At 55.4% G+C, this 24,455-nt stretch overlaps 8 protein-coding genes across 8 annotated transcripts; 3 read left to right on the top strand and 5 right to left on the bottom strand.

Annotated features, from left to right (window-relative positions):
* Positions 1-1,159: 1,159 nt before the first annotated feature.
* On the bottom strand, positions 1,160-5,515 carry BU26DRAFT_524744 (sensor histidine kinase-like protein/response regulator). Its single transcript, XM_033830350.1, has 5 exons — positions 5,316-5,515; positions 3,450-5,263; positions 3,037-3,331; positions 2,180-2,881; positions 1,160-2,132 (listed from the first exon to the last, which is right to left on the bottom strand). The coding sequence occupies exons 1-5, from the start codon at positions 5,357-5,359 to the stop codon at positions 1,421-1,423; spliced, it is 3,567 nt and encodes a 1,188-aa protein (XP_033677120.1). The 5' UTR covers positions 5,360-5,515; the 3' UTR covers positions 1,160-1,420.
* A 161-nt stretch (positions 5,516-5,676) lies between these two features.
* On the top strand, positions 5,677-8,766 carry BU26DRAFT_544199 (translation initiation factor eIF-2A). Its single transcript, XM_033831724.1, has 7 exons — positions 5,677-5,954; positions 6,007-6,076; positions 6,129-6,200; positions 6,256-6,682; positions 6,733-6,961; positions 7,007-8,658; positions 8,715-8,766. Exons 1-6 carry the CDS (start codon positions 5,930-5,932, stop codon positions 8,398-8,400), a joined length of 2,217 nt encoding a protein of 738 aa, XP_033677119.1. The 5' UTR covers positions 5,677-5,929; the 3' UTR covers positions 8,401-8,658; positions 8,715-8,766.
* A 298-nt stretch (positions 8,767-9,064) lies between these two features.
* Positions 9,065-11,804, top strand: BU26DRAFT_524742 (P-loop containing nucleoside triphosphate hydrolase protein). The gene has a single exon (XM_033830349.1). It carries the CDS (start codon positions 9,428-9,430, stop codon positions 11,396-11,398), a length of 1,971 nt encoding a protein of 656 aa, XP_033677118.1. The 5' UTR covers positions 9,065-9,427; the 3' UTR covers positions 11,399-11,804.
* A 1,440-nt stretch (positions 11,805-13,244) lies between these two features.
* Positions 13,245-14,357, bottom strand: BU26DRAFT_378226 (uncharacterized protein; the record flags this gene model as incomplete). The annotated part of the gene is made up of 1 exon (XM_033822545.1): positions 13,245-14,357. A coding segment is annotated over one exon (1,113 nt), but the record flags the coding sequence as incomplete, so codon positions are not given.
* Positions 14,358-15,779: 1,422 nt separating this feature from the next.
* On the bottom strand, positions 15,780-16,781 carry BU26DRAFT_571349 (uncharacterized protein; the record flags this gene model as incomplete). Its single annotated transcript, XM_033834126.1, has 3 exons — positions 15,780-15,881; positions 15,963-16,600; positions 16,676-16,781. The coding sequence occupies 3 exons, from the start codon at positions 16,779-16,781 to the stop codon at positions 15,780-15,782; spliced, it is 846 nt and encodes a 281-aa protein (XP_033677116.1).
* A 1,062-nt stretch (positions 16,782-17,843) lies between these two features.
* Positions 17,844-19,122, bottom strand: BU26DRAFT_535063 (uncharacterized protein; the record flags this gene model as incomplete). Its single annotated transcript, XM_033831247.1, has 3 exons — positions 17,844-18,077; positions 18,130-18,797; positions 18,876-19,122. 3 exons carry the CDS (start codon positions 19,120-19,122, stop codon positions 17,844-17,846), a joined length of 1,149 nt encoding a protein of 382 aa, XP_033677115.1.
* Positions 19,123-19,865: 743 nt separating this feature from the next.
* Positions 19,866-20,795, top strand: BU26DRAFT_439628 (uncharacterized protein; the record flags this gene model as incomplete). The annotated part of the gene is made up of 1 exon (XM_033824356.1): positions 19,866-20,795. The coding sequence occupies one exon, from the start codon at positions 19,866-19,868 to the stop codon at positions 20,793-20,795; it is 930 nt and encodes a 309-aa protein (XP_033677114.1).
* A 1,389-nt stretch (positions 20,796-22,184) lies between these two features.
* Positions 22,185-23,865, bottom strand: BU26DRAFT_571346 (glycoside hydrolase family 18 protein; the record flags this gene model as incomplete). The annotated part of the gene is made up of 6 exons (XM_033834125.1): positions 22,185-22,298; positions 22,458-22,925; positions 22,979-23,254; positions 23,309-23,575; positions 23,718-23,765; positions 23,818-23,865. 6 exons carry the CDS (start codon positions 23,863-23,865, stop codon positions 22,185-22,187), a joined length of 1,221 nt encoding a protein of 406 aa, XP_033677113.1.
* Positions 23,866-24,455: the final 590 nt, after the last annotated feature.

Here is a 24,455-nt window from a genome sequence, read left to right as displayed (position 1 = left end):
GGAGTATTTGCTGAGTCAGGGCGTGGATACCGAGTGCGTCGACAATTTTGGGCGAACGGCGTTGTATTGGGCTGCAAGAGCTGGCAAACTGGATGCCGCCAAGATGCTTGCCAAGCACGGGGCCATGCTGACCTACTACGCTGTTGAGGTTGGCGCGCTATACGGGTATGAGGATATTACGGAATGGCTGCGAGAATACACGAAGCGACACGCGGGTTGAGATCCTCCTTCTCGGCTGCCAATACCGCGCGAGCGTTCATTGCCGCCTATCTACCGCGGTCGCCGCTGTATTTCTTTCGGCAGGTTTGGGTCCGTATGCAAGTTGCGTTTCGAGTAGATTTCCTTCGTCCTAGGACTGTATCGTGCAGCAGTAAGCATGGTCTTGTTACCAATTTCGTTCAACATCCTCAGACTCTTCTTGCTCAAGGTGGAGGCGAGTCTTCTAGTTCATCATTGAACGGCGGAGCCGGAGGCATAGTAGCACACTTTAGGGGCGCTGACTTATAAATCTATAGTGTGTTGAGGGTCTCCAGGCTGGCTGTTCCGTACTTCACTAGGCTCTGAAAACTGGCTCACAGCTTCGGATGTATACCCAGCGAGGCATGGCGATTCGTAGGCGCAGGAGCAAAATGTGGACACACCCTGCCTGCATCCTGCGCAGATTGGTATGTTTCTAACACGATTCATACGCCCCAGAACCCGCAGGCTCCGCCGCTGAGTCAGAGAGCTGAGAGCTATCTCAGAACGCCATTGTCAATCAATTTTGCTGAACCATCACCTCCACCGAGCGCGGGCGCGCGGGCAACCCATGTGTGCACCTTGTAGTCGGCGCACATCGTATAGCGGAAATTACCTATCGTCTGTTCGCTGTGGAAACCGTGTTCTGGACCTCCCGGAAGAGCCGGAAAGGGGAGCAAGCGCGAGATTCCAATGCTACTGAAGATGAATATAAGATGGTCACTTTACTCTAGTGCCAGAAGGCGAGCACGAGCTTGTGATGAGGATAGCGGGGATTGGCCGCTCTGTAGTGGCTGCAGCACTTGCGGATAGGGAATTTGGGGTAGGGACGCGCTGCTAGTGTCTAAGACCCGTAGGCATGCATTGTTGCTAGAGAAGGGAGGAGGAGCACGGGGAGTATGCAAGGGTGTGTGTTTGTTTGTTGATTCAGAGTAGTTTGATGATGGTGCTTATGTAAGCTAACAAGACGAGAGCAGAGAGGAAGAACAGGAGTAGCCATCAAGCTCACGGTTTCAATGGAACTTGCGCAATAACGCTGTGCACCATCAAGGGCTGCCATCCCCACCCTCAAGCTCAATAGTGCATACCTCGTTAATCTAAAGTGCGTCCTAGCAATCATCATCGAGCCCATGAAACCGAAGCCTAAGTCCGTATGTATACCCCCTGCTGACCGTATGTATAATCACCTACTCCCAAACAACCGCTTGAGATCCGCAAACTTGACCGGCTTAACGAGATACATATCGACGCCGGCATCCACTGCATCCTGCTGGTCTTGCGCGCTCCCTAGGCCCGTCAGCGCCACAATATGGCTGCGCTGGATGTTATGCTCGTCCTCGAACTGCCTTATCTTGCGCGTCGACTCCAGGCCGCCCATAACAGGCATAGAAAGGTCCAGGAGCACGAAGTCGAAGGGTTTGGACGGCGGGCTGGACGCCAGCGCTTCACTCTTGTATTTCTCAAACGCTTCCAGGCCGTTCGTGGCTTCTTCGAAGCGGAGATTTTGGCGCCCCGCGAAGACTACGAGGAGCTTGAGGTTGATGGCATTGTCGTCGACGAGGAGAACGCGGGGTGTGAAGTACTCGCTGGGTCCTTCGCTCGCTGGTGTGTCCAGTATGTCTGATTCGGCGAGGGGTGGCAGACCGGTTGATGCGACGGGCATGGTGGCCGATATCAGAGGTGAATGAGGCCCGGCGACGGTGCGAGGTATGGTGCTGCTTCCTCGGACCATGTCACTCATACTACGTCGAACTGGGACCTTTGGTTCACTAGGAGGTTGCTGATCGTCCGCTGTACCACGCCCAGATTCTGTGCTGACCTGTATACTCTCGACTTTGTGTGACGCGCGCTCTTTTCCGTCTAGGAGAATCTTGGCTAATTTTCGTGGGCCACATCTAGCACGATCAGCTCCTGCCTTCTTTATAAGATGCGGTTCACTTACGGTTGCGCAACCACCTCAACAACCCAGCCAAGTTTTGAATATTGTCGGATTCGCGATTCCACTGCAGTCTTCTCCGCGGGGTCGGTACAGACGCAGATTACAGCGAGAGCAGGCCCGTCCGAGTTGTTTGCTGCTTGTCTTTCTATGATTTGCATGAGTGAAATCGGCTCCGTGAGCAGGAAGTCGGGCTGGAAAGTAGCCAAATCCAGCTCTTCGGAAGTCTCCATGTAAAAGCCTACGCAGCTCATGACCATAGACTCGCGCAACTTTTCACCAACTCCGCCCAGACTGTCTGAGGGGAAAATAATGCTAGTAGTCATGCCCTTCAGCTCCTTCGGAGACTCAGTCAATGTCTGACTCGTTCGGGCGTGCTCCACTGCTCCCGTTGGAAGCTTCAGGGACACTACGACCTTCGTACCAACATTCACAGTACTCTGGACGCCTACTTCGCCTTTCAGAGATTCGACGATTTGCTTCACAATACTGAGTCCGAGGCCGGTCCCGTTTGCGAAAGGGTCTTCTTGGCTGAAGGGTGCGAACAGCTTGGTCTGCTGGAACTCGGTGGACATGCCCTTGCCGGAGTCTTCAACGATTAAGGTGAACTCGACCGCATGCGGATCGTTTCTGCTCTCCTGATCCTGCAGGAGCGAGACCGTGATAAATCCGGTTTCCGTGTACTTCAATGCATTACCTAGAAGATTCCTAGAGCCAAAGTTAGTAGGGTCCCCATGCGGAGGGTAGAAATTTGTTGAGCCAGTTCAGCGCAGTATCGCAAAGGACCTACGGCTGGCGCCTCAAGGATGGAAGGGCGGGGGATCCCGAGACTGAGCATAGCAATCAAAGCAGTGCATACATACATCACAACTCTTCGTAGAGCCCCCGGTTGAGACCGAACGATCCAATGAAGAAAGGGGGCGACATTCAACGTCACCACCACTCGGTCTTTGGTTTGATCGGTAGACAAGGGGTCAGAGGACCTGGCATTCTCATCTCTCGAGCTATTGGCTCTCGATCGACTGCCTTGATCATGGAAGGCAATATTGTATATATCGTGCGTTTTGCGGAACGTGTGTCCTGCGCAGACCGTATCGCAGACCTCTTCTACAAGCTGTGCCAGATTGAAGACAGTGGTAACGCCAAGGATGGAGTTATCTAAAGGGGTCATCGTCAGCAGAGTCATAATGTACGAACCGGCAAAAGGAACGCCGTTGAAAGCCTCCCCACGAACAAAAGGACGCAAGTCTGACAAATCGCTCCGGGGATCACGTACCGGCAGGGAGCTTGCGCCCTCCACCGCGCTGCTTTCGACGGGTGCCTGCATTTCGCAGTTTATTGATCTTCGCATAGTCGAGCACGTGATCTATCGTATCCAATAATGTCTTGCCGCAGGTTTCGATTGACGAGACAAGCGTCTGTTGATAGGCAGAGGACACTGTATCGCGCAAGAATTCGACGGAGCCTAGAATGCCATGCAGCGGAGAGCGCAGCTCGTGCGATATTGAGGCGATAAAGGTACTTTTAGCGCGGTCGGACTTTTGGGCATTCATGCGCGCAATTTCGCTCGTAATAGTATTGCCGAACGCCTTCAAATAGGGAAGCTCATTCTCAGGGCTCATCAGCCGTCCAGTGGCCATGGTCCAGATGAAGCCGCCAGCCACCCATCTCTCTGATGCTGGGTCCCAGAGCGGTAGAAAAATAAGACTTCTGACGTTGGCAAGAACCTTCAGAAACTCGGTTGGGATGAATCGCTCTTTTCTTTTCCTCGGTCTTCGCGGTGCTCCATTCGATGTAACGAGTTTCTCTGAATGCTCTGGTTCAGATCTCTCCGACGGTTCGTCGCTCGAAGCGATTCCTATTCCTTCAGCATCGAAATTGAAGAATTTACCATAGGGGTATCGACGAATATAGCGATCCATGGACGCTTCCGTAAAAGAAAAGTCTTCCTCGCAGACAGTTGCGGCATCGAAATGCAGGGATAGCCCAACCACCGGACAGCATTTGCTATCATCATCTGACAAAATGCCCAGACTGCTCCCAGATCCTTCAGTGGCGGTACTGGTTCCGTTGGTTGATGGCGTACCACCTTTATCCCGTCTCCGCCTTGTAGAGCCAGTTGTCGAAGAATACGAATTCTCATCGCTGCTCGCTGTTGCACTGGAAGCCTCAAGGACATGATGACTGATACGCGCGGCCGACGTGTCAAAGAAGACAACTCCATCTGCGCGCGTGGACTGGCGTATAATGCGTGCGGCGCGTTGGAACATCTGTGCGGAATCCGATTCCTGTTCCGTCTCGTGTTTGCGCTGTGGCTGCCTCGTGGTGGGCGCCATTCCGCCAGCGTGGACCTCGTCTGCAATTGCCTGAAGCCGAGCGTTCTCGGTTTGCTTCTCCATTGTCGTGGGCCGGTTGCCAGTGCCGCGAGCTTCCTGCCTCGAAGACCGCTCGATAAACTCAGTAAGACCGCGGACCATGCGTTCCCCTTTGTTGCGGTCGTCACTGTCCTTTGCCAGCTCCAGGTGTTCCATAACGGCGGCGGCGACATCCTGCATGAACCTGACCTCGGAAGCACTCAGACCGTGGCGAGGCTTATCGTCAGACACGGCGTAAACCCCTATGTTGTGTCCTGCCTTGGTGATAATAGGAACGCTTGCGTAGAAGCGCACACCAGGCTCGCTCGTAACATAGTCGAATGCTGAGACGCGAGGGTCGTCGCGACAGTCCGGGATGACCAGGGCGTCTGCCAGATATGTGTCCCCGTCCTCTTCCGGAGCCGAATAGGTAGAGCCGAAGGTATGGTGACACATGGCCTCCGCTTTCGCTATGATGGTATTGCCGAGCCATATCTCATCCTCCGCGCGCTCAGCGCTCTGAGTGAACAGCGAAAGGGTCCTGGTGGCTTCGGCAAGGACGTACTGGCGACTCGAGTCTATGAGCGAGACCATGGCCCGGCGGACATCTAAGCGCAGAGCGGCAAGCTGGGCGAAGGCAGTGAGGGCTTTGTCGCGGGAGCTTCGCGGCTGGTAGCCTCTGTAGGTGAGGGTGGTATAGGCCAGGCTCTGCGCGTCCAGCCATGGCTGGAGGAACCTGCAGACGAACAGTTAGGGCTCGTTCCGGCTGGTGTTGAAGCGACATGTACCTCTGCAGGTCGCGTTCTCGTACAGCTTCAGGGGAGGCGGCCATTTTGCGGAGCACGCGAACCCACGCCCACCTGCAGTGTTTTCAGGCACGCACGGCTCATCTTCCAGTGATTATTGCTGTCCAGAGGGCCGACTCGTGGTGGCGGGCAAGCGCGCCCTGGCCAATTGCGTAGTTCCATCGTCACCGCGGAGAGGGATGTCGCGCCCATCTTGCCATTCCAGGCAAAGATTCTCCAGGGCCGGTTTCCAAGGATGCCCGCCGTACACGTGACGCGGCGATCATGACGGGCCGAGCGCGCTAGCGTCTGCCCGCCCGGCGCGAAGTTTAGTCGAGGGCTGAGTGTGAATTTCACGCCAGCTCCGCTCTTCACACGGTCCTCCCTCCAATTCTCGTGCGTCGTGTGTCCTCGGTTCCCCGCGCCCCGTCACTGCTGCGTGCGCCTCGACGTCTGCTCTGCAAGCACAAAGCACGGAATACGTCACTTCTCGGCGTGTTCGCTCCCTTGGCCGTTCCACACCGCCAACACAGCAGCGACGCAACCCGCACCAGGCTCTCCTCCAGCAGCATCCTGCCCTTCCACCCGCTGAACCTCTTCTGTGGCTTTGACTAGTCATGGCGGAACCTACACAGCTGGCTTGTATGTCGGAAAATGCCAAATCTCGTGGCCTGATGCTAACGGCTGCACGTAGACCGCACCTCCAAGGGCATCGGCGTCTTCAACACCGACCCGGTATATGAGTCTCTCCCGGGATTTGAACGGTAAGATAGGTGCCTACATTCCGCCGGGATTTGGCGCTCATTCGTGCTCCAGGCCCGAAGGCAACCTTCGCTGCTGCTGTTACTCCCCTGACAGCAGGTACTTTGCGTGGGCATCCCCCGAACAGTAAGCGACCCCTTGGAAGGCCCACTCAGCATTGTCTGACACGCACGCGCTTCAGGGTTTCGGTCATCGATGCGTCAGTCGGCTACATCATCACCACGCTCCCCACGCCCAACGTCTTCGAGCTCGGATTCTCGCCGCTGGGGACCTACATCATCACCTGGCAGCGCCCCGCCAAGGACGACGAAGGAAATGCTACCAAGAACCTCAAGGTGTGGAGGACTGTGCCCGAGGATGCAGAGGCCGAGAATGGACAGGAGCGGACAGTGGTCGGCGAATACGTGCAAAAGTCTCAGACTGGCTGGAATCTGCAGTATACGGCAGACGAGAAGTTTTGCGCCCGCGTTGTGACAAACGAGGTGCAGTTTTACCAGTCTGGCGACTTGAAGACGGTCTGGAACAAGCTCCGCGTGGAGGGCGTGACCGACTTTGCGGTGTCCCCCGGCAAGAACCATTCAGTTGCTGTTTTTGTCCCGGAGCGCAAGGCAAGTCTGCAAGTGAGGAGCAGAGGGTTCAGAGCTAACAGTGATTCCAGGGGATGCCCGCCGCAGTCAAGGTCTTCCAGGTACCCCAGTTCGCCGCTCCCGTGTCGCAGAAAACCTTCTACAAGGGAGATAAAGTGCAGCTCAAGTGGAACGAGCTGGGAACGAGCCTGATCGTGCTCGCTCAAACCGAGGTCGACAAGACGAACAAGAGCTACTATGGCGAGACCAACATGTATATTCTGAGCGCCAACGGCTCCTTCGATTCGCGTATTCAGCTCGGTCAGTACTACGACGCGATGTGCGTACATTGCTAACATGAACCAGATAAAGAAGGACCAATCCACGATGTGACGTGGTCGCCGAACTCGAAAGAATTCGGCGTCGTTTACGGTTATATGCCTGCCAAGACCACCATCTTCAATGCGCGCGCTGTTGCACAGCACAACTTTGATCTCGGCCCGCGAAACACTATTCTTTTCTCCCCACACGGCCACTTCGTTCTTGTCGCTGGCTTTGGAAATTTGGCTGGCCACATGGACGTTTACGACTTGGAGAAGAACTACGAGAAAATCTGCACCATACAAGCAGCAAACTGCACCCACTGCGCGTGGAGCCCGGATGGCAAACATATTCTTACGGCGACCACGAGCCCGCGCCTTCGTGTGGATAATGGAATACGTATCTGGCACGTTGGCGGCGGCCTTATGTACAATGAGGAGATGGCGGAGCTGTACCATGTCATTTGGCGCCCTCAATCGACGCTTCAACATCCTCTGGATGATCCTCTCCATCCGATACCCACTCCACATCCCTCGGCTCTCGAGTATCTGAGCAAAATCAAGACTCCCTCTAAACCCGCTGGCGCATACCGTCCCCCCGGCGCACGCGGTACCACCACACCTCTGCTGTTCAAGCGAGAAGATGAGGGAGGCGCTGCATACACCAATACCGGAATCTCGTCTACAACCGCCTCGTTTTCGAACGGCTTCGGAAAGCCTCGCCGCCGTGAGGTGCCAGGTGCGGAGCTTGCCGAGCCTCTGCCACCAGGTGCAGCCCCCGGTGGCGGTGTCAGTTTGACCGGCACCGGAGAAGGCGACGGCGAACTATCAAAGGCGGCGCTGAAGAACAAGAAGAAGCGAGAAGCCAAGAAGGCGAGGGAGGCGGCGGAAAAGGCTGCGACTCTGGCTGCTGAAGGGATCACCCCGCCCTCAGGACCGACAAGCGCAGGTCGGAGTCCCGAGCGACGCGATGGTCGCGATGGCCGCGATGGTCGGAACCACCAACGCAGTCGGAGCAAGAATGGTATTGGCGGTCAAGGTGAACGGAGTCCTAGCCAGCACCGCAACTACGGTAACAGCCCGCACCGCCGCCATGGCTCTGGCTTCGAAGACGGCAACTACCGGGCCAACCTAAACCAGCAGCACCACCGCCGCGCTGGCTCTGGCCCTCAGCAACAGCGGGCCGCTCAGCCAGCCCCACCTCCTGCTCCGATCAAGACTGAGAACCAAGGTCCTGCGCCGGATCTCACGGTCACGAGCCCCGGTGGTGGGGATCCCAAGGATAAGAAGATCAGGAGCTTGCTGAAGAAGATCCGCGCGATTGACGATCTGAAGATGAGGCAGGCGGGTGGGGAGAAGCTGGAAGACACGCAAGTCAAGAAAATTGGCACTGAGGACTCGATCCGCAAAGAGTTGGCTTTCTTGGGCTTCACGGAGTAATCGCTTTCTCGTGTTGGTTTGTGTCCTCCAGCGATCTGGATGTTTTGCATTTCCTGGCCCCCGTGTTATGTCTGATCTTCGGACGATGCAACAATATCATACGCCGACGGTTCTGACCTTTATCCGGGAAGCCTTGCATCTAGAATCTTGATGTTGAATGAGAATGGGTGAAGAGGGGAAAGTTGGACATCGCTGATAGAAGACAACAAACATGAAAATCATATTCTTCGCTGTCGAACAAGCTTTCTCGTCTTGATGGGACGTTCCCGGCTTCTTGAATTCCGTCATGTCGGTCACGCTAATCCTGTAAGCAGGCTAGTTATTGCATTCGAGCGGACTCGAAGCATGCCGCCGGTCTCGGTGCGCCGAAAAGGCTGGTTTCTGCATCCGCTTTCATGAGTCAGCGCCCCTGAAGCATGCTACAAGGCCTCAAGCTCTGCCATTCGTTTCCGCAAGGCTGCGCTCGCTGGGTCCCTGTTACACATCTCCAGCCTTTTAAGGTGCAAGGAGTCACTAGCGCAATCCTCCGCGCACAGCTAACCATTGATAGCAGGAGTCACGATGTCGGAGCTCTGCACAGCCTCACCGGGATTTATTGGCGGGTTGTGGCGCAGCAGTCATAGCCGCAAACAACGTTCCACACTCGCAACGACGGCGGGCGGAAATGAGATGGTTTTGAATACAGCGTGTTACTTGTGCACTTTTGCGCAGCAGCTATACCGGACTTTTCTTCGTAGGTGTACTCTGTGCGGCGAACGAGCGCATCGCCACATTGTTGCCTGGATTTGTGGAGCGTAAGATGGGGAGGATAGCGCGCCTTAGGGTAACTCGACGGGGGTGTGGGAATGCGATTGTCGCAGGGAGAGTCAGATGGATGTTGATGCCTAGGAGGAGAGTAAGGTATAAAGACGGCACCATTCGTATTGGTAACCGGCCTTCCCAACCCAGCCCACCTTATCCCATTCTCTATTTCTGGTTAAGCCATCTACGCAACTGTGCTTGACTCACTCCAGCCTACCTACCCGCAATGGCCGTCAAAGACAAAACCCCCAAAGCCATTAACGGCAACAGCACCAACAGCGCCCAATGCTACGCCCCCGAAGGCTCCCTCCCGACCAGCACGACGCTCTACCAGGGCCCCAAAGACAAGGACAAGAAGTGGACCTGGCTGGACCACGAACCCACCGACGTCGCTGACGCCGCCGAGAACGCGCAGACGGCGCAGCACGCGCTCATCACGCGCGTGCAGAAAGCCAACGACTCCCGCAAGAAGTACGAGATCCACTCGCTGATCATCCAGTCGCCGCGGCTGAAGCAGGTCCTGGACGAACACGTGCTCGACGGGTATCCGGGGATCTGCTGCTCGCTGAAGCGGTTGGAGTTCGAGGCGCCGTTCGAGCCGTTTGTGCATCGGTGGGACAGGCTCGTTGCGTTTCGCGAGAGGGGCGATGTTGATGACGTTACGAGGGAGCATGTGGACCTGCTGTACGACGTGCTGCGCGCCGAGCTCAGAGACGTTATTAAGACGCTCGAGGACTATGTGGATAAGGGCGTCGTCACATTCGAGCACGTGTGGACCATCTTCCAGCCGGGCGATGTCATTTATTCCGCGTCGCATAACGGCGCGGCCTCAGCGCTCAAACTGAGGAACGGGAAGTATGTCAAGACGCAGTGCGGGATGGCGTACCAGCTCACTGCTGAGATGATCGACTGGAACGGCAACCATTTCGGACGCTCGGTAGAACGGATTAATCTATGGGAGTTCCTCGGCACGACGCGGATTTTGGGGTTGGCTGCGTTCCCGATGCGGGTCCATCCGCAGCAGGAGAAGGCTGAAGAGATGCTGGTGAAGAGAGGGATGAAGTTTGAAGAGTTGGCTGGATGCCATTATAAAGAGTACTCGGGCATGGCGATAACGTGGGATAAGGAGGGTAAGGAGGCCCCAACGAACTGCACTGGGCGTATCATTGTAGACTCGGATACTTTCCGGAGGTTTTCGCCGCGCTATGTGGGATATATCGAGCCGCTGGAGGCAAAGGAAGGCGCCCCGGCGCCTGAGTGCGCGGGCAAGCCGTTCAGCATCGAGAGCGAAGACGATGATGAAAAGTACATCTTTGGCAGGCAGGCAGGGACCAAGAGGCTGCGGCTCACTGAGCAGCACCAACTCATCTGCAGCCCACGTGTCCGCGGCTACTCTCTCAAGAAGAAGCAGTGGCTGCTCTTCTACCTCGATCTGATCCGGGACATCAAGTTCGACGAGAACGCCTTCAAATCCCTGGTGCTTCCCGAAGACCAGAAAGAGCTCATCCTCTCCTTCGCCGAATCCCAAGCCTCGCACAGCACCGTCTTTGACGACGTAATCTCCGGCAAAGGGCGGGGCCACATCACCCTCCTATCCGGGCCTCCCGGCGTGGGAAAGACGCTGACCGCGGAGTCAGTGGCCGAGCACATGGGCGCTCCGCTTTACATGATGTCGGCTGGCGACCTCGGAATCAACCCGGACCAGGTCGAAACGAAGTTGACGAACATCCTAGAGATGATAGCGAAGTGGCGGGCGGTGCTGTTGATCGACGAATGCGATGTCTTCCTCGAAGCGCGCAGCACTCACGATCTCGAGCGCAACAAGCTTGTTTCCATCTTCTTGCGTGTGCTGGAGTACTACGAGGGGATCCTTTTCCTGACGACAAACCGCATCGATAACATCGACGCGGCGTTCCAGTCACGGATCCACGTCAGCATGGCGTATCCGGAGCTGACAAGCCAGGCGAGGAGGTGTATTTGGGAGAACTTCTTGAAGGGGCTGGATGTGCCGCAAGAGTGGAGCGAGAAGGATTTGGATGAGCTGGCGGTTGTTGAGTTGAACGGGAGGCAGATTAAGAATGTGTTGAAGAGTGCGGCGCTGTTGAGTGCGAGGAAGAAGGAGCCTTTGGGGAGGCGGTTTGTGGATATGGTGTTGGCGATTGAGAGGAGGAGGCCGGGAGTCTCAGAGGCGTTCTAAGTAAGGGGGCTTTTGTTGATCAGATAGTAGAGCCATACTCGCCAGTCGTTCCTCACTCATGATCAGGGGCATTGACGTGCCTGAGGCACCCAACTTTTCCCATGCGAGCGCAATACGGAATCGATGTGCCTTCATGCAAGTCGCTGGAAACTAAGAACCAAATTCCATTATGGAGAAAATGGAGCATCGGGCAAAGCTGACCCAACTCCTAGTTCAGTAGGAATTGCAGAGTCGATAGCTTTAAACGCCTTCACGAGTGGCTCTTGTGAGGTTGGGGGAGATCAATATCCAAGCCAGCATTGGACAGCTCTTCCAACACTGAGACATTTTCTGATTGGACGAGTTCTTGGATCCAGGAGTCGCGTTTGCCTGAGCCCAAGACGATCTCAATTAGAGGAGCGGGAAAGCTAGGCATTTGCGCCCGTATTGCTGCCCCTATCAGACCTTCCGCACCCTTGGAGGACACATCATCTTTACTCTTGCATTGCGACCGAAGAATGGCCGCAGCGGAGCCCAGTCTACCACGATCAAGCAAGGTTGTGAGGCCGAGCGTAAACTCCTCTTTTGAAAGCTGGCCGTTGAAGAAGCGGGGAATAAGGGTCCGGATAATGCGTTCGTCCTTTCCGTCCAGGGCTGCGCGAAGGACTGTGTTCCTCTCCCCTCTGAAGTCTTTCGCCAGAGCACCGTGATGGAGAAGCTTAGCGAAAATACCAGATGCGCGACGTTGGAGAGCGAGCATGAACGGTTCGTTACCAGGCCGATCGAGCGGATCGTTCGGTGGATGGATGTTCGCGCCAGCCTTGAGCAGCTCCTCGACCATGTCTTCGCACCTCTCTAGAATTGCAGATACAAGAGGCGTGTACGCCCCGGATGGCGTCTGATTGACATCGGCCCCAGCTGCGATAAGGAGTCGAAGTATGCCTAGTCCATGGGACCGGATGGAATCGTGCAACAAGCTGGTCCATTTTGGCGACCCACGTGACGTCAGGCCCTCTCCCCCAGTGAGATAAACCAACTTAGGATCCCAACCCTTGTTCAACAATTCCTTCGCCATCAAGAGTAAGCCATGCTCAATGACCCTGCTGATTAGTGGAGGATGTAAAACTCTCGGTGATGGTTCTGTCTGACCATCTTCAAGAGTCATATGGTCGGAGCTGCGAACGGTCTCCAAATTTTGTCCCAGAAAAAACTCAAAGAGGCTCATTGCTCCGCGAACACGACAGTCTTCAAAAGTCGCCAAGACCCAGGCGCGATTCAATTCCGGGTCATTCGTGAAACCACGCGAGAAGAGCAGTTCCAGGCAATTCAATTGGCCGCTGAGTAAGGTGACACCAAATGGGCTAATGCCCTCATGGAACTTGACGTTGATCGGTAGGCCGTCATCAAGCATGAATTGGAGCACATTCGATGCTCCATGCATAGCGACAGCTGCGGCGGCGAACCCCGCAGGAATAGGAGCATGACCTCGGCGAAACCGTTCGCCCAAAGCAAATTGGAGCCAATTGTTGACTAACCCGGATTGAGATATCAGCTCCTTGACGAGGTCGAATCTAAGCCCATCTCCAGCAGCAGCGGCGTGTGCAGGCCAGAATGGTGCTGCATAGGCTAGAAACGGATATAGATAGTCAACAGTGTGGGCGGAGCCGTGCCGTGTTTGAAATACGCTGAGGCAAAGATACGTAAGGCTGGTGTTCGCGATGTCGCAATGGCTCGTGGCGGGGGATATAGCGGTGTCCATGAACTCTTGCATTGTGTAATGACCGAAGCCTACGACCTCTTCCCGCTGAAAGACCCTCTTGAGGAAAGGGTCTACGGACAAATCATCTGCCATAGAGGCAGGTCGAAGTTGTAAAAGGCCCCCACTAGCTCCTAGTATAGCGTGTATGTCCATTAGACTGCTGTCAGGCAACGACCGATCATTTTCCTCTACAGACATGGCGTGGATAAATTCAGAGACGCTTAGTGGCCGTTTTATGCTGGCGACCCACGATACAGCGCGCATCCCCAACGCGGCCTCAACATCGGACTGACTCTGTATTCTTTCGATCGTCATTTCGTACATGTCGGAAAGCCGGCTAGATAGTTTATCGAGGATAGACCGGACCTGCCGAATCGATAGAGCAGTCATGATCTGCTCTATCTGAAGTCGAGCGAGCAAGAACATCCCGGAGGCTTTTCTTGTGATAGTCTGAACAATCTCATCTCCAAGTGGTTTATCTTTTGACAGAAAGCCGCTGAGTCTCCTCGAACGGTTTAATTTTGCCTCTAGGAAGGCGCGTAGATCGGCATCTGTCGCCTCGATAACTACTTCGGAGAAGCTTGTGAAGTACAGCGACCCGTTGATATGGGGTCGCGATGTGCAGAAAAGCGAAGCACAATCTAGCTGCGCCAGTGTGTCTAGCAATTCAAACCGGCAATCGATACCCTCTTCTTCAGCATCGGGGATCTCATCGAGAGCGTCGATGACAATGAACACTCTATTCGCACATTTCGGAATATCTTGCAGAATTTCTCGGTACTCCGCGAGAGTTAGCGGAGAAGGACTGGCGGGCGAAGCGGGTGACGTGTGCTCCCTGTACTTCGGAACTATAACGTCCAGGATCGCGGCATTTTGCCATGCCAATTGGCGTATTATCGAAGAGAGGAGATTTGTTAGACCTTGCTGGAGGCGTTCTTTGTGGTCGGCATAGATGAAAGCCACAGGTTGGGTGCTTAGAGAGTTATCGGGTTCCCGAAGAGCGTTGATCACAACGCAGGCCATAAATGTCTTGCCGGCGCCGGGAATGCCGGAGCACCATAAGACGGATCCCTTGGTAGTCCTCCATCTCTGAAACTTCTCGTGCTCAAGGAGCCAGCTTCCAGTGCCTGCTTGATGGCGGTCGAGCAGCTGTTGCTGTCTGGCTTCATAGGAAAGTGGCGACAGCCAAGATAGTATCATGCGCCGCTCCTCTTCCTCATGCCGACGCTCTTGATTGCTCGCGGCAATTTTTAACTCCGTCATATCTCGCGATATTGAAGATATCTCCGCCGAAAGATCTGGTAGTGCTTGCACTAGGGTCCGGATCTGCAAGATCTGACCCAGAGACATCCCAATCTGGATATGGAGATCAGGAAGCGCACTGGTGAGCTTCTTAATCTCCTCGAGCTTCAGTGTCTGTTCTTGCAGAGTATTTGCCACCTCTTTGGATGATTTCGAGAGTAAGGTGCAACCCTCAACAGTCAAAGCGAAGTTGAAAACTTGAATATATCGCTGAATATCCTCGATAGCTTCTCGATTCTCCTTCTCGGTCAACGGCCACATGAAATTATCTGCTGCTCTTTTGATCTTGTTGGTCCGTAGTGCTGCTTTCTGAAGCTTAGATAGCAGCTCCTGGAGCCTGGTTCCACATGTTGTATTTGTCGAGATCAGGACTGAGACACGTGTGAACATGGGAGCTGTATCCTCGCTCTCCAGAAACTCCTGCAGGCGCTGGAGAACATCCTTCAGAGTATTCAGTTCGAAAATCAGATTGTAGATCTGTGCCTTCCTGGGACTATCGCTCCCATATTTGGTACTTAAGCCGGCGAGTTGAATAACGAGGCTGAGGAGGCCAGCGGTCGCTGCGGCGATGCTTAGAGGATCCATGGAGGAGAGAAGAGAGCTGAGCGGTTGCACGCTCGTACAATCGGCTTCAAGAGCAAGGGTGGGTGGTCTTACTCAAAGGGGCGGTAGTGCCGGTGAGGAAGACTGTGCATTGAGGCGCCAGCGGATCCGGAGGAGATGAGCGGTCAAGGGGTTGGGAGCTCCCCCACCGGGAACGAGTTTGTCTGAGCACTGAAGCGCCCCTTCCTACCCTCCTCGGCGAAGAAGAAGGCAGTTTTTTTCGCAAAGTGCAGACGTCGAGTTCATGTCGGGATGGAGGCTGAGTGTCAGATCACACGCTAGGGTGTTAGCGAGATATCCAATTGAGGTTAGTACATTTCTAGAGATGACGTAGCCAAGGCAAGTTCTAGGGCTGCGCATCGGTGGCATTATCAACAATGTAAGCGTTCACTTACACGCGATGCGCAGAAGCGGCTCATGCACGCAGAGATGCAGAATATTAGGAAAGATCGATAGAAGCGTACGGGGGAAGGGGGAGAGAATAGAAAGAACCAAGCGAGAGATAGAGAGCAGTGAGAGGTGTGGGGACGATTATGTTGCGCACAGGGTCGCATCTGCCATTAAGCTAACATCCTGATCTAGGTAGGAACGCTGCTATATCTAGCTGATCTTAGAGGTCATCACCATTATCACATGAGCCCTCACAGCAACCCACGCCGCACGCCGAACGTACCGAAAGAAGGCCTATGCTGAAGCCCCCTCTAACCAACCGCCCATATGTGTCATTACAACAACACACTACTCCGAATATTTCTTGATCAGCCCAGCAACGTCGTACGGCACACTCAGCGGCGAAATGTGGTCGCTGTTCAGCGTCTCGACCGTGAAGTTTGCACCAGGCTAGAGCGTGTCTGTTAGCATACGATTGCACCGTGGAAAAGAAGAAAGCTGACATGAAGGACTTCGAGGAACTGTACGTACCTGGTTGATGAATGTATACGCGAACGCCGGCGGGATCGAATTATCCTGCAGGCCGACGGCATACACGCACTTGAAGTCGCCCGTGTAAGGGATATATGTCGCGGTCGCGTTGAGCGCTGCGAAGGCCGAGAAGTCGAGTCTGCTAGACCAGAACTGCGCGTCCTTGGCCGACAGCAGGTTGTAGAAGGTTTTGCTCGGGGGGTAGTTCTCCAGATCGTTGTCCCAGAACACCCTTCCGGTCTCGTTGAAGCGGAAGAAGGAAGGTGAGACGGTCTTGATGTCCGGGCGTGTCTGCGGCTGCGTGACCTCGGTGATGTAGGGTATGTAGCCCGAGAGGAAGATGAGCCCGAGGATACGGCCCTTACCAGGCGGGGTAGGGGTAGTTGAGACGCTGGAGAAGGAGATGAAGTCCTTCACCGCTTCGCCGATGACGGTGCCGCCATAGCTGTTGCCCACAAGGAGGACGTCCTTGCCCTTGTTGAGCTGCTGTGAAAGAAAGGAGCGGACGACGTTGACGTCGGCCTGGCGGCCTTCGAGGGTTCCAAGCGAGGGCAGGTGGATGGTGAACAGGTCGCGGTACCGGTCTCGCCTCAGGATCTGCATGGCTTTGTAGTAGACATTGGGCCGGTGGAAGGCGCCTGTGATGTTGTGTTAGCAAGCCCTGGACAGATCCTCGTGAAGGCCTTCGCCGTATAGCACTCAAAGCTACGTACCTGGCACCAGGATGACCGCTGGCGGTTTGTCATGCGCACCCGCTCCGACCAGGACGGAGAGGAAGGCCACGAAGGGCACGATCAGGCCGAGGAAGGACACACGCATTGTGTCGAGGTCTCAAATCGAAGCTCGCAGACACCTCAGAGGGTATGGAAGAGGCAGAGCAAGAAGAGACTTGTCGAGATTCTTGAAGGCCGTTCCGCAGAGTCGTTGCGAGTGCGACTGGGTGCAAGGTGGAAGACTAGAAGTCCAGGACGACGCAGAAATTTATATATCGCTTCCCGGTGAAGGTGAAGGCGGCGCTCGCGGCGTCCGTGCCGCGATTACCATTCTTCGTTTGCTCCCCATCGCGCTTTCCGGGGAGCTGAGCTCTAATTGGCAGTGGCGTGGAAAGACCAGATCATTCCTTCTCTCTTTGTGCTGTGCCGCTCCACATTCCACGTGGAATACGAGCAAAGATGGAGAAGTTCGGTGAAAGAGTCCGACTCTAGGCCGATATCGGTTTATGGTTCGCGATAGCTGAAGTGCTTCAAAGGCCTGTACGACATCAGCCATAGTCCATCCCAGCGATGCCATGAGGGATGTGCCATACCTGGCTTATGGAACCGATTCTGCAGAAATACTAGAGATCGATTCTGCAGGTAGCCCCGGATCTGGCGGAGGGTGTGGGTGGATCTGGTGTAACGCGGGCTATTGGGCGGGAGCTGAAGGGCGATCGGTGTGGGAGGAATAACAAATACTTGAAAACGCATGACCACTTGCAGCATCTGTCGCATGCCAGCGGGAAGCCGTTCAATGAAGATCGCATAACTGGGTATATGGTACAGGGCGCATGTAGTCGTGCAATGGCGTCCGCTGAATACGGAAGCAGGTGGCGCAAAGCCCTCAAAGATAGAATGGGAGATTTCAAAGGAAGTGGCCATCGCGGCACGAAACAGACAAAGAAGCGGGAAGTATAATCAGAACCGAAGAAGAATGCCAACCAATCAGGCGGCCAACACATGAGACAAGGGAAGAAAGGCATTCCAAACACACATACTCACCGCGACTGGGGGAGCCATGCGGTATAGCAACCAGACCAAAGCGAACCAATGAAGATGGACGGACTGCAACCTTATTCTCTTTGAAATGTACATCGAGGGTATCCAAGAATGTGCTGTGCCGCATCTACTGCAGGCCCATTCGCCGAATCATCTCTCTTGAATCGGCCTCGGGAAGTTCATTGCCGTGAATAGTGATACGTCCCTCTTCGACCTGAACAAGATCGGGCTTGACAAGGCCGTCATGGAGATACTTCAGGAATGAAAGCATGCTGTCCTCGAAATCTGTATACGAGAAGCGCCGCTGGGCACGTTCCATTGCCTGGAGGAAGGAAGTGGGCGACCCTTCATGCGGGAGAAGCTGCTTTGAGTTAGTGATGATAAGTCAGAAAAGCGGGTATCGATTAGCTTACCTCGTCGATGTACCGTCGCTTTGTTCTTGACCAGCCGTGGATCTGCTCGCGCGGGCTGCCCTCGACGCAAAAGAGGGTGCGCATCGATTGGATATCTGCGCCGTCGTCGGGCCGTCGATCGGTGCCAGGACAACCGAAAGCAAATATTGTGTTGAAGTACTCCTCGCCATAGGCACCGTTGCGGAGATACTCCTCTAGCACGGCCTGAAGCATGAACTGCCCCACTAGGTCCAGCCATCCTTCCGTGGGCACCCAGTCGCCCAGGTCGACCCTCGCAGCAGTGAGTTCGACGAAGAGGGGTAGCAGACAGTGCAGCGACGGAGTGCCTTCCACGTCGGTAACCCACCTGCGCTTGTCTTGGGGCATGCCTAGAGCGCACGCAAGCTCGTGCCGGTTCTCGGCAAGTGCGCCATCCGAGAGAGGGAATTCGCTCAATGTGTCAAACGGCTGGCGGAGCGCAGGGGCGTGTGCGGTATACTGCTGCCAATAAGAGCCGCGTTTCTTATTCAGCGCACGGATCTCGTTTAACGACTCTTCAGTGGTCCAGGTTTTGTCGTGGTTCAGCCGGTGACTGAAGAGCAGAACAAACTGCAGTAGTCGCGAGCGGAATGCGGCTTGCGTGTTGAGACGGCGACCGCCGTGTCTGTGTTTGAGGAAGGTTCTCCACTCTGCGCGATTCGGTCAGCAAAAGAAGTCAAGTCTCTGGGTTTCGAGAGGTCATGTGGCTGTTTGAGAATCGGACATACCCGCAGTCATGGTAACTAGAGCGCCGGGGAGGTCGGATTCGTATGGGTTGGAGCTTGATCTCCACTCGAAGACCAGGTCGATGGCCTTGTAGGCGAGGAAGTCCATGATGGTCAGGTCCACGTCGAACTGCTCCTCCTCGGGCCCCTCCATCTCCCGCGTGAGGTTGAAGAGCCCTGCAAGAGGCTCTGCTTCGCTCCGGCGGCGGCGCTCGACTGAGTCAGCCAGCTCTCTCTCGCGGTCTCTCATGTCGCGATCGTGGCTGCGCTCCATGGCCAACATGGAAAGGGCGTGAAATGGAGAACAAAGAGGCGGAAGGAGAGTCAAGAAGAGAAAGGACGCGCAAGGAGGGACCGTAATAACTGGAAAGCAGGATTGAGGGAATAATGGTAGACTTATAGGCCGCTCAAGCTTATCTGGAGAGCCACCTGGGCGCGGCGACGGCAGGCTCCACGTGAGCAGGTGATATAGTTTGCTTCAGGTGCGCATTTCATGCAATTTCCAAAACCAGAGGCTCGAGTCGAGAGCCCACGGCAGGCAGAACCGAAGAGGTGCCCCTGGGCAGCAGATCAAACCCTAAAGGTAACGAGAACGACTGCTCGCATTGCGCCCGCCCCCACTCTGGCCGCTCCCAGCGGCTGGGGGACGGCAGGGCAGGCGTCGCGCTGGGCCGGTGGCTGGCACTGACACGGCGGGCGTCGACAGCGCGGCGAAACTGACTTTGGGGAGGAGAGCTGGTCCGCCGCCGCGACCTTGACGTGCTGCAGGCGGCCTAGCCCAGTGTCGGGGTTGTCGGGTGCGGGTGTCGGGCGTCGGGTGCGTGCAGTGGCAGTGGCAGTGGCAGTGGCTCAGGGCGCCGGCGTTCCCGTGCCCACCCGGCGATGATCCTCATGCGACCTCCTCCGCGCCCTGGAGCGCCGCCGTCCACACGACACCCCACCGCCGCCGCCGCGAAAGCATGGTCCTGCGGCGCGGGCAGCAATTGCGCGATAATGCTGTCCAAGAAGCCCTCCGTTCTGCTTTGGTCCTGTGCCAGCCAGCCCTCCCTCTGCTGTAGCCCCTCCCTGGCGCCCGCCCACGGCTGTACGACGTCATGCCGCCATCCGCTCTCACACCTCCAGTCTCCGCACCAGACGCAGACGCGCAGCTACGCCCAGCATGCCTCGTCGTCTGCGCATTGCGATGAGCCAGACCTCGGCTGGCCCGCCCCAATCCATCCCCACAGGACGCCGACGCCCTACCAGATCCTCAGCTGCGGCCGCGGCGAGGCCTACACGAAACACCGCTTCTACTCGCTCGTAAAGCTGTACCACCCCGACCGATGCAGCCCATCGTCGCCGGTCGCCCACCTGCCTCACGCCGTGCGCCTCGAGCGGTACCGCCTCCTCGTCGCCGCCCACACCATCCTCTCCGACGACGCAAAGCGGAGAGCATACGATGCGTGGGGCCACGGATGGGCCGGCCACCACCAAAGCCCGTCGCATCATCCGCACCATTCGCCATACGCATGGGCGCCAGAGCAGCGACACTGGCCACCTGGTCACGACCCGGCTCACAACGCTACCTGGGAAGACTGGGAGCGGTGGTACCAGCGTGAGAATGGCGAGGACCCGAGAGACATGTACATGTCGAACTTCGCCTTTGTCTCTCTCGTATTCGCCCTGGTAACGCTGGGAGGCGTCATGCAGGGCACGCGAGCAAACATGCTCTCCAGCACCGTCATGGAGCACCGCGACAAAATGCACAGGGAAGCCAGCGTGGAGCTCGCGCGGTCGAAGCGCGCCACCATGACGGGCGATCGGAACGAGCGCATCAAGACCTTCCTCGAGCACAGGGAAGCCGTTCTCGCCGGCGAAGATGCATATCAGCGGCTGCTCCCTCCTACCGAGAACCGTGCACCTGACACTATTCGAAAACGATGACAGCAATGGACTGGCTTGGACTCGCATTTGGGTTCACTCCCTTAGTGCGATCTTCTTATTGCATTGCGCCTGAAGGACCTCTCCGGTGCACGTGATTGGCGTTTTTGTCTCCATTATAGCGCCGGGGTGTGTACATATAAGGTCGCTTTGACAGCAACAACCCGGTTCTTCATGCGCTCGGACTCCACGTACTTTTGACGACAATTCTACAGCCTCACGAAATCAAATTCATATCCAAATCTAGCTCGCGATCTCAGTTTGCAATTCTTCGATCTATCAACGTCTTCCAGAAAGGCGGCAGACGCCCTAGCGATGCGGGAGAACATTCTATAGACCGGCATCCGAAGTACCTGGATGCTTTTCTAACGGTACGTACCTGAAAGCCGCATTTACATGCAGGTGGAATCACAAACATCGACAATCGCATCGTGCAGCGCGCATCGATGCTGCATGCATTGCCGCTGCAAGTTGCGTCACCCGGATCTCCAAAAAAGCTCTTGGGTACCTATGTACTGCTCTTTCCCTATACGAACCGGACCACGTGCCACCGCCATCCTACGCTTGCGGAAATACAATTCGGAAGTTTCGCGGTGCATTATTGCAAACTATCAGAGCATTTAGGTTTCCAAATATATTGCGGCGAGCTAGTAAGGTGTCAAGCCGTCTGTCAGGTGGGAGAGGCTTTCGCTGATCAGTATGGGGGGCAATATATTGGCGCAGCCGCTTTCGCTATGCTCTTGACTCGCAGTGAATATCCTGCGCTTGATATGGGGGCGGCTATCACCGCAGTGCAGCCGAGAGGCGCAAAATCCTACCACACCCAACTATTTTCATCTAGGAGAAAAATAATAGTCCGCCCGAGGCATAAGGAAGAACGACGCAATGGTCTCTAGCTAGCAAGCCCTCGGACCAGAACCGGTATAGCGTCCTTGTACGACGGCAAGAAACACTCGCAACTCACAAGCCGCCTCAGGAACACACTCACTCAACTCGCAATTGCTTTGCCGCGAGCACATTTGGTTGCGTTGCTGCCTGATGTTTCAAGATAGGTGCAAAGCCCTGAATGCACGCCGATTCAAAACTCGAACGTCCATTTTCGTAGTGGTGACACAGCAAAGTGTCCGGGGCCCTGCGCAATCGGTATACATGGGTCCAGCAAGCGTAGGCGAGCCGTAAGAACAGGGATTGTCATTTTGTTCCGGGGGGGACCCTGGCTATGAAACTATATCAAACGCGTTATATCCTAAGCTATACCGCATCGTCATGTGCCGTGTGGATGCGGTGGGAGCCCAAAGCGCTCGAGTCGTAAACCGAAATTGTAGGAAAGCGACAGTTAGGGTGTTGTTATTGGCGGGGGGCGGCGCAGTTTCTTTCGCGCGCGGGTGGGAATTAGTTGTTTGGGAAGCCTGCGCGCATGTTGTCGTACTGCGAGTCCGGGTAGTGGATGCAATTCTGGCTGCGCTCCAACTTGCCGCAATCGTAGCCTCCAAGCTCCTTGACGACCTGTGAGGGGGCAAAGAAAGTTAGCTAGGTTTGAACGAATGTTTGACTGCGTAGCACAGAAACACAACGACCCCGCCGCGCTAGACTAGCAGGGGGGGTGGCGGGCAATCGTGAAAGAAGAAACAAAGCAGTAGTGGTAGGCTGTTTGGGAATACGTACGTTGGTAATGATGCTGCCGTTGTCCTGCCTGTCGCCTGAAAGCTCCCACCACATTGCCCCACCAAGATGCTTCTGCTTGATGTAGTGCGCTTTGCGCAGTGCCATGGGTAGCGTGTCGTAGGTTACGAAGGATTTGGTGTTGTTGTCGTACGAGTAGCTTGCGCCGGCTTCCTCGTCGAGGTGCTCCTGAGCGCCTGGTTGCGGAAGCGCTTTGAAGTCCCACACGCCCTGTTCCCAGGAGCCTTCGCCGACGCCCTGGAACGGCTTGCCGATTCCGGTCGTGTTCGCAAAGGAGCGCCCATACAGGGGCATGCCCATGACGATTTTGTCGGAAGGCACGCCCTGGCTGATGTAGACGTCGATGACGGAGTTGATGTTGAAGGGTGTGCAGGTCGGGCAGGAAGCTGAGTGGTAGAGATTGGCTTGATGGCCGCTGTTGGTCTCCCATGAACCCGTGAAGTCGTAACACTTTGGAGCATGTTAGCATTGGCCGCGAGTGCAAACTAGCTCGGGGAACTCACCATCAGGTTGATGAAGTCGAGCACGCGAGCTAAGGCTCCCAGTGGCAGGTTCTTGTAGTTCTGCTCACCAGCAGGGGCTGCAATGGAGAGCACGAAGTGCGGCCTGGAATCGCTTTCTGAGGCAAGCTTATCGGCATACGCATCCATAGCAGAACGGATCTCCTGAAGCAGTAACAGCAGGTGCTGTCCCTGCTCTGGATTCTGAGGATACTCCCAGTCGAGGTCAATACCGTCGAATCCCAAATTCTTGATGTGCTGAACGCAGGTATTGGCGAACTAATGAGTTAGTCATGGCTTATCGACAAGTGCGAGGTGAAGTCTGAGTCTTACTTTCTTGCGCCCCTGAGGCGTAGATGCGGGACCGTCGAAGTGCTTCTGCACGTTGGTGTAGGTCCAGCCACCGATAGACAAAAGAACCTTCATGTTACGGTTCTTCTTTTTCAAGACATTGAGCTGCTTGAGATTTCCATAAAGGTTGTTCCCCTGATCATTCCATGAGTCGCCCTCGTAGTGGATCTGGACGTCAGACCATGGATCGGTCATGACCACTTCTCCATCCTCGCGGTTATCGCCAAACGCGTATAGCACGTGCGTTAACTAGGGATACACGTTAACTGTGCCTTGATCGAAGGGAAGAAAGTCGAAAGTCTAGCATGGCTTCACTCCTTGAAGTCATCAAAGGGTAGCAGCGTAGAATGAAGACGAAGACACGCGGATGTGTGCCCCGCGATGTACGTACCTTGTCCGCCGGAATCGTCTGTGGGAAGTACTTTCTACCGTAGATTCCCTATGTCAAATTAGAAGACGCACTGGATGTCACATGACATGGTATGACTTACCCAGTTGACGAAGTACGCAACAGATCGGTATCCTTCGCCGCCACCCATTGTTGCTGTTGGCACTGGGAGTTCTGAATCTTTGGTTGGGGTATAATAAGGCAAGTCGGTGAGCACCTAGGCGAAAGGTAAGCGCCTTTGAGAAGTGATGATAATAGACACGAAGCCTAAGTGGTGTGACAGGAGTGATGCTTACGCCAGGGCTACCGAAGGTCTTCGAATATCGGGTCGAGGTCGATTCGTAGCTACCTGGTAGCGGCCTCTCGTGGTCTGAAATATTAGGGAACTGAAAGGTACTTAGTAAATACTGCAAGCTCAATAATACAAAATTAGCTCGCCGCATAAACAGCTGGAGCGGTGTTGCCGTGAGGGGTGGCGGTGGTGGAAGTTGGAAGCTTGAGCCACCACAGCCACACGGCGCTACGTCACCGCACTTTGCGGATCACTGCCCAACCAGCGACGCGTGAGAACGGGTAACAGTCGCTCAAGCTCGGAGTTGGCACGCCCGATTCAATGAACAGACCGTGTTTGCCGTACAGGCAACGTGGCAGTGGAAGCGAGCCTATTCGCACGCGGGGTTGAGGCAGTGCTGATTATACGAACGGACGGGTGCGCCGTAGCTGAAAGATGCGACTAAGACA

Source organism: Trematosphaeria pertusa, assembly GCF_010094035.1.
Source record: "Trematosphaeria pertusa strain CBS 122368 unplaced genomic scaffold BU26scaffold_21, whole genome shotgun sequence".
In the NCBI taxonomy this organism is placed as follows: Eukaryota; Fungi; Ascomycota; class Dothideomycetes; order Pleosporales; family Trematosphaeriaceae; genus Trematosphaeria; species Trematosphaeria pertusa.
The sequence above is the reverse complement of the archived record's forward strand: the minus strand, read 5'-3'. Positions and strand labels throughout refer to the sequence as shown.